This window comes from Octodon degus, unplaced genomic scaffold (assembly GCF_000260255.1).
Source record: "Octodon degus isolate 3935 unplaced genomic scaffold, OctDeg1.0 scaffold00160, whole genome shotgun sequence".
Classification (NCBI taxonomy): Eukaryota; Metazoa; Chordata; class Mammalia; order Rodentia; family Octodontidae; genus Octodon; species Octodon degus.
The window spans coordinates 378,647-388,219 of NW_004524736.1; the positions used below are offsets into that span (position 1 = coordinate 378,647).

At 35.7% G+C, this 9,573-nt stretch overlaps 1 protein-coding gene across 4 annotated transcripts in view; it reads right to left on the bottom strand.

Annotated features, from left to right (window-relative positions):
- Pot1 (protection of telomeres 1) overlaps window positions 1–9,573 on the bottom strand; it is a 103,768-nt gene that overhangs the window by 18,784 nt on the left and 75,411 nt on the right. For all 4 annotated transcript variants that reach the window (XM_004642706.2, XM_023702887.1, XM_023702886.1 and 1 more), the window contains 2 exons: window positions 3,946–4,002; window positions 773–929 (listed from right to left, as the gene is read on the bottom strand). In XM_004642706.2, coding sequence (XP_004642763.1) covers window positions 773–929; window positions 3,946–4,002 — 214 coding nt within the window. The remainder of the gene's footprint in view (window positions 1–772; window positions 930–3,945; window positions 4,003–9,573) is intronic.

A 9,573-nucleotide genomic window follows, 5' to 3' on the forward strand; every position in this document is an offset into this window, starting at 1 on the left:
GCCGATTTAAGGCATCCCGACGTACACATACATAAATTACCTACATTTTAAAAAAACATTTTATACTTAGAGATAGTCAAGTGGCATTAAAAAGATAAATATAAGCTAAAATGATTTCTGAATTTGTCTTATGTGCATATTCGTAAGATTATAAAATAGGTCTATAATTCCACTTAAATTTTTATATGAGACATGGTATTTGGAATTAAGACTTCATCTGAGAATTTCTCTATTAGTAACAAAAATTTAAGTTGTACTTAGTACTCATCTAGTATAGTTCTTAAGCAATATACAAGTGCTTCCAACAAGGTTTCTACATCACTCACTTAGAACACTCACCTGCTTAGGATTATTTTTTAAGAAGACATTTTTGTGACAAGAAAGTAAATTCCCTCATAATTTACCATTTCTCATTTGCACTTACAGGAGGTTCATTTTTTTGTTTTTGGTGCCGAGCACCAAACCCAGGGCTTCCAGCTTGCTAGGCAAGCATTCTACTGCTGAGCCAAATCCCCATCCCCTCCCATTTGCACTTATTATAGCTACTAGCCTAAATTTGAAATTTGAAAAATCGGTTATTTATTATTACTAAGAATAAATTGAAGAGATTTACTAAGAATTTAGTATTTTTTTAAATCTTACTATTCTTCCAAATTACTACACTAGTCACTACTTACTCATTTTCAGGACTTAGGACTATATATGTGAAGGTTTATACACAAATACTATAATACGAAATGAACACCTTTGCTTTATTTTGAAAAATACTTACAGTGAATGACATTTAGGACAATGAAGTTTCACAGACTCAAAAAGTCTTTTGGGCTTATACGATCTTAGTTTTGCTCGGATTCGGTATTGCTGGGGAGCTTTTTGTTTCAGAATGGCACATAATGGTGTCTTCTCCAAATACTGATGGTCAGTAAGTACTGTAAAGATTTTTTACATTAAATCAGAATAAATAATGTCTACAAGTTTTATTTTTTATTTTTGTTTTTTGGCGGAACTAGGGATTGAACTCAGGACCTTTGTGCTTGCCAGGCAAGCGCTTATTATCCTCCCAGCTCTACAAGTTTTAAGTATAATCACAACTCATCCCTGTTAACCAAATATATAATACAAAATCTGAGCAAGCTCTATTAACTGTTAATCACACAAAAGGAAGGGTCATAGGAGCACTGTTCACGAACACGAAGTGAGGCACACAGTGACTACTCAACAAATCTACTAAATATAAGCTGAATAACTGGGCAAGAGAAAATTAACTGCCTTGCAATGTAAAATAAGTATTTCTATATGAGGCGAAGAGGTATCTTTCCTGGCTAACTCAGGGAAAATAGCAAGGTTTATTTTACCAAGTAAACACCTGTGTTACTTGAGAAATATTTTCAAATATTCACTAAAATACTGATCTAGGAGACCTCTCCATTGTGTGACAACTTAGATGCTAACTACAATGTGTTCAAACAAAAAAAGAAAATATACTTGTTGATATTTACCAGCTAGCTCTTCTCTCTGACAGCTCAAAATTACTGACTTAACAATCACATATAATAAAGAATCAAAGTTTACAGTGAAAAAGGGACATTCAGTGTAACCTAACTGTCATGGTGGTGGTGAGGTATGTGAAGGAGGACTTTTAGAGGAGGAAGAAAAGGAGTTAGACAGAGGGCAAGGACAGGGGAACTGTGGGACAGAAGGGGAGAGACTAAGCTCACAGCAGAAATAATGGCCAGACAAAAGCAATACAGGCAACTGCTTGGGAAACAGTTCAGAAGGCTTATGTTGTAGTGGTCCATTACTGGGGTTGGTACAAAATCACTGGTAACCTGTAGCTTAAGGAAAGAAACCTACTGTGCTTGTTCAACACTCCAACGTAACATGTCCGTTATAGAAAATGGAACTGATACACAAACTTATGAACCTGAAGTGATTGGGACCATTCTTTTCCATACCTAGCTTTAATCCAATTTAAATCATAATTGAATACATTTTCCTTTAAGGAAGCAAGCAGGCAAGAACTTACAAGACCATTTTAGTTGTGTGTGTTTTTTTAGGCAAAAGGCCACAGACTTCATTCAACACTTGTTTCCACTCAAATTTTGAGACGAATTTTTAAACTCCTACTTTAAAATACTTCCAAACTTAAAGAAAAATTGTAAAAATAACAAAAGTAACTCATATGCTTTACCAAGATTCACTAACTTAAATTTTGGCACATTTACTCTCAAGCCTGGTATGGATTTCTTCATATAGCTTTATTATTGAATTATTTAAGCATCATTTTCAGATCCTCTTTCTTGAGATATTTCACAATAACATTTCGCTGAATTATAGTGTAATTTTCAGTGTAAAACATTTAATGTTGATTTAATACTATTCCAAATTAAAATATATTTTTCACATTACAGCTAAAAATGCTTTTTTTTTTTTTTTTTTTTTTTTTTAAAAAAAAGCATTTTATTTTTTGGCTCAGGATTCAACTATAAAGCATAGATACTATTTATCCTTCATGCCTTTTTGGATTTCATTAACATAGAATGGTTTCTCTTCATTCTTATGGTTTTGTTTTTGTATGGCATTGATTTAAGGAGTGCAGGCATTTATTTTGTTGAACAAACATCAATCTGGGCAAGTCTGTTTTTTCCTGATGCTCAACTTTAAGCCATCTACTTTTGGCAGGAGTACCACACACATGACACTGCGTGCGTCACAGGGCATCACATCAAGAGATACTCATCAGCCTTCCCACTAATGCAGATGTAACCCGTTCAGTTGGTTAAGGTAGTGTCTAACAGCCTTCCCTACTGTAAATTCTTCTCCAGGTACTGGGGAGTGAGCCTAGGGCCTTCACACAGTTACACACCCCGCACTTATTTTTTTTTTTTTCTTTTTTTCAATTTAGAGATGGGGTTTCATTAAATTGCTAAGTTTCCTAGGCTGGGCTTGTCATTCTCCTGCCTCAGCTTCTACAGTGCTGGGATTACAGGCACGCACCAACACATCAAGTTTCTATTACAAAGTTTCTATCCCCCTTTCCCCTTCGTAATTAGTAAGGAGGTACTTGGGAAAATGAAAATGTCCTATTCATCACCAAATACTTAGGATACTAATAGGCTAGGATCCACTGATTCACAACCAAAAGTTAATTACTATTATGGTTGCAAAATGGCGATATTTTTCTAATTTTATGCACAATGCACATTTATTAGTTGTCATTCTACTAAGGAAATATTCCATTGAACCTAATTTATTTACTGTCATCTTCAACATGAGCTCACCCATTCTCATTTTCTTCAATAAATCCTAATTGCCATTAATATTTATTTTGATAGTCAAATGGTCCTAGATCTGATGCATTCTACCACTGAGAATTTCCTTTCTTTTCAAATGTTGCAGATTCATCTTATAATTTTTCTGTCCTAGACTAAGAATCTGATATTTCTCTAAGAAATCCTAGGGTATTACTTATAAACCAAGATCTGTGCACTAAGCATGCTTCCTGTTACTGCAGTGGTATTGGGTCTGTGCGGTGGCACTGTCCTAACAAGTAGGGATATGTACACAGAGCTTTACACTAATGCACACTTACAAACCTGCACTAATATGTGGGTTTTTGGGTTTGTTTGGTTTTTTTTGGCAGAACCGGGGATTGAACTCAGGCCCTTGCGCTTGCCAGGGAAGCACGTGTCCTACTGAGCCATCTCCCCGGCCCTGTATATGTGTACTGATTCGTGTGTGTGAACACATAAATAAACACATACACACCTCTAACGACCTCTGTATCTACCTATTAAACAAAGGGCACATGTTACCTTAATTCTAACAGAAATTTTTATTCAGTTTTCTCTTAATTTATACTTTTATCTCTTTTATGTGAAAAACTCACATTGCTACAGAAGTATAATTACTGTGTCTTATCTCAAAAAAGGTATATGGTCTTACTTGTAGCTGACAGTTGTTGACATCTTTCTACCTCATACAGTGATACTGATCCAGAGCCTACGAGGAAAAAAAAAAATACAGCACTTTAAAGTTAATTACAAATTTAATGTGGCACCAAGAACAATAAAACACTCATGAAAGAAATGAGATAAAACGCAAATAAACAAGATATGCTATCCTCATGACTTGGAAGGCCAAATTAATTTGTACTGTCAATATAATCATAATCAAAATAGGATAGGCATTATTACAGAAACTGATATGTAGACTTTATCACAGGAGAAAATACAAAGAATCTAGAATACTGATCAAAACCTTGAAAAAGAAGAACACCAGAGGATCTACACATTGTATGACTTACTAAAAAGCTACAGTAATTAGAACTATATAGCTCTGGAAAAAAGACTGACTAACAAATAAACAGAAATAAGTAGACAATAAAGAAATAATCCCACATTTACATAGTCATTTGATTTCTGAACACAGGCACTAAGACAATTTATAAGGAAAACAAAATTCTTTTGAAGAAATACCCGAGACCATCATAAATTAACATGAAGAAATGCATATTCTACACTGTCCTAATCAGTAATGAATAGAAAAAATACAGAAAAAAGACATTCATTTAATATCTGACGAGGTACTAAGCCCATCTGTACATCTATATAGCACCTCTACATGCTGCTACAAAACTAGAAATTTCTATTTAAAAGAAAAATACTTCATATTTCACCAATAAGCACTAAAGAGAACTGATATATGCAGCAGTGTAGATCAACCCCAGAAACCTAAGTCTGCACAAAGAGTACATATGATTCCACGGAGTTCTGAAACAAGAAAAGCTAAAAGCCTCTGGATTACATAAGTTCATATATTGGTTAAAAATTATGGAACAGTACATTATATGACAACTTAGTGGTCAATTTATTGCATGTGATTTCACCATAGTTGATTACACTCATACTATTTCAGAGATGCACTAACATCTTTAACTTTTTTTGAAATGCACCATAAGGTAATATGGACTGATAACTGAAAAGGGAAATAAGAAGCAGATACATAAGCAAAGCAAATAGAGTAAAATGTGAACTGGAGAATCTCTGTGAGTGATATGAATGCTGAGTGTACAAATGCTTTAGCTCTTCTGCATGCTTAAACATTATTATATTGCAAAAATACACTGTGAAAGAAATGAATGCAGAAGATAAATACTAAGCTTATTAAAAGTAATCCAATGACTCAAAGAACAGAATTTTACTTAAAGCAAAAGCAGGAATCAGAGCAGTGATTTGTTTTCTAACTTACAAAGGGAAGAATTTAAAACTTAAAAGGTGTATTTTACAACTGTGTTAGCTTCTGTCCTAACAGGTACAATAAGCATGTCATTATGTCACTATAATGTATTCATTCATGTGCCATCACAAGCACAACACACACATTATCAGTTCTTCAGCATTAGTCATGAATGCAAAAGACCCTCAGGCAAGGGCTACACCAAGTAGGCATGACTTCAGTGAATCTGACTTAGTAACTATCACCCTATCAGGAGGTAGGATCAATACAGAAACCACAAAAGTAGTAAATAAATGGATGAAATAAATGAATGAAAATACATATAAAATATACACATGGTCTCTCATAAATAAAAAAGGAGAGAGTTCAACAAAATAAGAAAAAAGAGCAGATATTTCGAAGCAAAAAGAATTTTAAAAAGCTGTTAACTATTTAAGAGCTTCAATTTCCAGGTTGTCTAGAAACTTTGATAAGGCATTATAGTTTACCTGTCAAAATGTCAAAAAGTTGTACACAGTGTCCATCTCCAACATTATAAGGAATTTATTCAGGAATAAATTCCTATGGCATTTGCTGAAATATTTTTTTTTTTTTTATTATTTTAGTAAGGGTCTGCAGTCTCATTACATAGATCAGACTCGTAGTGATCTGCCTGTGTTCAGCCTCCTAAGTGCTGGGATTACAGGCGCATGCCACTGACGCTGTCTTGTTGAAATAATCTTAAATATCCATCAAAAAATATATGGTTACACATTGTTATATCAACTCTACTTTTAAGAATTTTAAAGAAAAATAAAAACACAGAAATATATAGTGATTTTTAAAACACTGCTTATAAAAGGAACACATTGTGATAACCTAAGTGGTTATCAGTTGGAGAATGGCTGAATAATGCTTTGCTCATATTATAAAATATTAAGGAAATAAATTTTGCAACAGGGTTTCATTATGCCAGCCTCACAGCAATCCCAATCCTCTAGCCTCAGCCTGCTGAGTACTGCAATTTCAGGCATATACCACCATGTCTGGCAAGGAACTATTAAGGAGTCTGGGCCATATAGGTCAACCAAGAAAAAGGTCTACACTATATCATTAAGAAAAACAACTATTATTATTATTTATTTGGTACAGTTTTGCTATACAGTTTGGACACATTGTGAGTCTCCTGTCTCAGCATCCCAAGCGCTGATTACAGGCATGCACCACCACACACGGTTTCCGTGACCAGCTCAATGTGCCTGGGGGTGAGACTGGCATGTTATATGGTGCCCGGGATTGAACCTGGGTCATTGCACTGCCAGGCAGGCACTCAGATCACTGAGCTATTTTGCCAGCCCTGTTTTTCCTTTTTTTTTTTTTTTTTTTTAATTTTAGAAAACAACTAAAACTGCAATTCTATATTTATAGTTTGTCTTTGAAAACATGAAGTTTTTGTTTTCTTTTGTTTTGTTTTGCAGTACCAGGGACTGCCAGGCAAGGGCTTATTCTACTGAGCTATCTCCTTGACCCGAAAACACAAAGATTTTTAATGAATCACTTTAAACAGTTTACTTCACTTCTAGCAGTAAGCTGCATAGGGCACATAGGCATAGAAAGTGGCTCCATTTGATATAAATTATGACAAGGATTACTTTGTAATTTAAAAATGGTAAAATAATATTTTTAAAATGAGAAAAGAAATTGTGAAAAACATAATCACAAATTATGCTGTCTATAAATGATTGTTAACTAGACTAAACTGGGGACCTAGTAGTAGTATACATGTCTACAGGCCTCGGGTGAAAATGCCATCATTAATGTACTAGGAAACGATGCAAATTAAATCAACACTGAGATTCTATCTCACGCCACAAAGAAGGGCTAACATTATGAAGTCAGCCAATAACAAATGATGGAGCAGCTGTGGAAAAAAAGGAACACTTCTGCACCGCTGGTGGGAGTGCAAACTGGTACAACCACTATGGAAATCGCCGTGGAGATTCCTTCAAAAGCTAGGACTGGAGGTCCCATTCAAGCCTGCTGGGTATTTTTCCAGAAGAACTAAAAACATCACACCACAGTGATATATGTGCATGCATGTTTATGGCAGGGCAATCTGTAACTGCTAAATCCTGGAAACAATCCAGATGCCCAGCAACTGAAGAATGGATAAGGAAGATGTGGTATTTTTACACAATGGAGTACTACTGAGCTATAAAACAGGGTAAATTGTCAGTACATGGATAACTAGACCATATTCTTAAGTCAAATAAATTAAATCTGCATGTGCAAACACTGTCTTCTTAGTGTACAACCTGAAGGAGAAAAATGCAATCTGAAGGCTACAATAGATACTGAGACAAAGGAATGAACTTATTCAAAAGCAAAGAGTTACTAAGTTGAGGACAGGAGACAGTAGAGGAAAGCGATTTATCTATGGATGTAAACAGGATGGTTTGGACAACTGTACTGTGCATTTTCAATAGTCTCTAGATATGAGCAGACAATAATTTGTTTTGTCTCCTTTTTCAATTGTTTGTACTTTTTCTCTTCTTAATTATATATTTCTTTTTTATTTCTTCCAATGTTATATGCATATATCTGGTAATATAAATAACTGGTTGAAAGACAACAATATGCATTGCAACAAATTCCGTGAAATGCATATTACGTTGTTAATGGAAATTCTGTATCACTTGTAATTTTTTCGGTTTTAATTCTAATTTGTAATCTTTTCAAAAAATAAAAAAAAGGTTGGGAAATGGCAAGGGTTTTAAGATAGGATGAAGAAGTAAATTAAAAATATAGCAATGAGTGTGGGAGAGCTTCCAGCTACCCTGCACCAGCAGGACCTGCTGGGCCAAGCCCAGGCGCAGCATGGGTGAGACCCTCTTCCACCCCCTTGGGACACCCCCACCACTTTGCAACACCAACACCCCATCCTGCCCACCTAGTGAGAATTTCTGCTGCATTCTGGGGACCCCAGATCCAGCCCTAGCCCAGGTCCAGTGAGTGTGTGGGAGAGCTTCCTCTCCCCCCTACTCCACGTTGTCACCTTCACACTCAGCTCAGGCCTGGCAAACAGGCCTGGGGTGAAACTAGGCAGCTGAGGTCCTTGCAGAGAGAGTAGGGTACAGAATCACCCAGCTAGTTCAAGAGCAGAACATCTTGCCAGAGGGGCACAACAGGTTCACTCCAAAGGCGGCAGCAAGAAGGAGCTGAGCACAGCAACCAGACCCAAGCCAGGCACAGCTGGATAAATTCAAACTTTGCAGATCTGCACATGAATTTCAGTAGGTGCTCAGGTTATAATTGCACCAAAGCTCTACAACAAAGGTCAGAACAGTGCTACACAAAATGACAACGAGAAGGAACAAAATGCAATCTCAGACCCCAAGCCCATCCATAACAGGTGCAGAAGATAATAGCACAAGACAAATTGGGAATCACACAGCTGAAGTAAATGAATAAACAGCTTCTGAAATAAAGAAACACCTACAGAAAGGTACAGAGGAACTCAGACAGAAAACAAAAAAAGAAATCTCTGAATTAATAATATCAGCAGTAAAGAATCAAATGCAGAAACATATAGAGGAAACGCAATGCCCACCCAGAACAAGTGCAGAGGACACTAGCTCAGCTGAAATGTATGAATTAATAGCGTCAAAATTAAATAAGCAACAGCAGGAAGTTATAGAGGAATTCAGAGCGGAATTATTTTCTGAAAAAAAGAATTCTCTGAACTCATAGCATCTGAAGTAAAGAAGCAACTACAGAGACATAGGGAGGAAACCCAATCTGAAAAAAACACTGCAGTAAAAGAATTAATAACTGCTTCAAAGAAGACACTGATAAAAAATAGAGATTAGAAAAATGACAGATTCCTTGAATAGGCAATACAGGAAAGAAATAGATCTCATGAAGCAGAGTCAAACAGATATAGAGGAACTCAAAGTCTCAATCACAAGCATGCAAAACTGTTTGAGTGAAAGTGAAGACAGAGTTTCAGATCTTGAAGATGCTGGTGCAGCTAGTGAAAAGGTAAGAAAAGATCTCTTAAAAACAACTAGGATGCAGGAAAAAATAATTCACTTGCAAGACGATGCAAAGATGAACAATGTGAGACTAATACGTATCAATGAGAAAGGAGTCAATACAAAAGACATTAAAACAATATGGGCAGAAGTAATAGCAGAAAACTTCCCAAATATGAGAAAACAATGTGCCATTCAGGTAACTGAACCATACATTACACCATGTAACCTCAACCCAATTAAAAGCACAACAAGACACAGTCAAGATCCCAGAAATTCAGTACAAGAACAATATACTGAAAGCCACTAGAGAAAAGAAGCA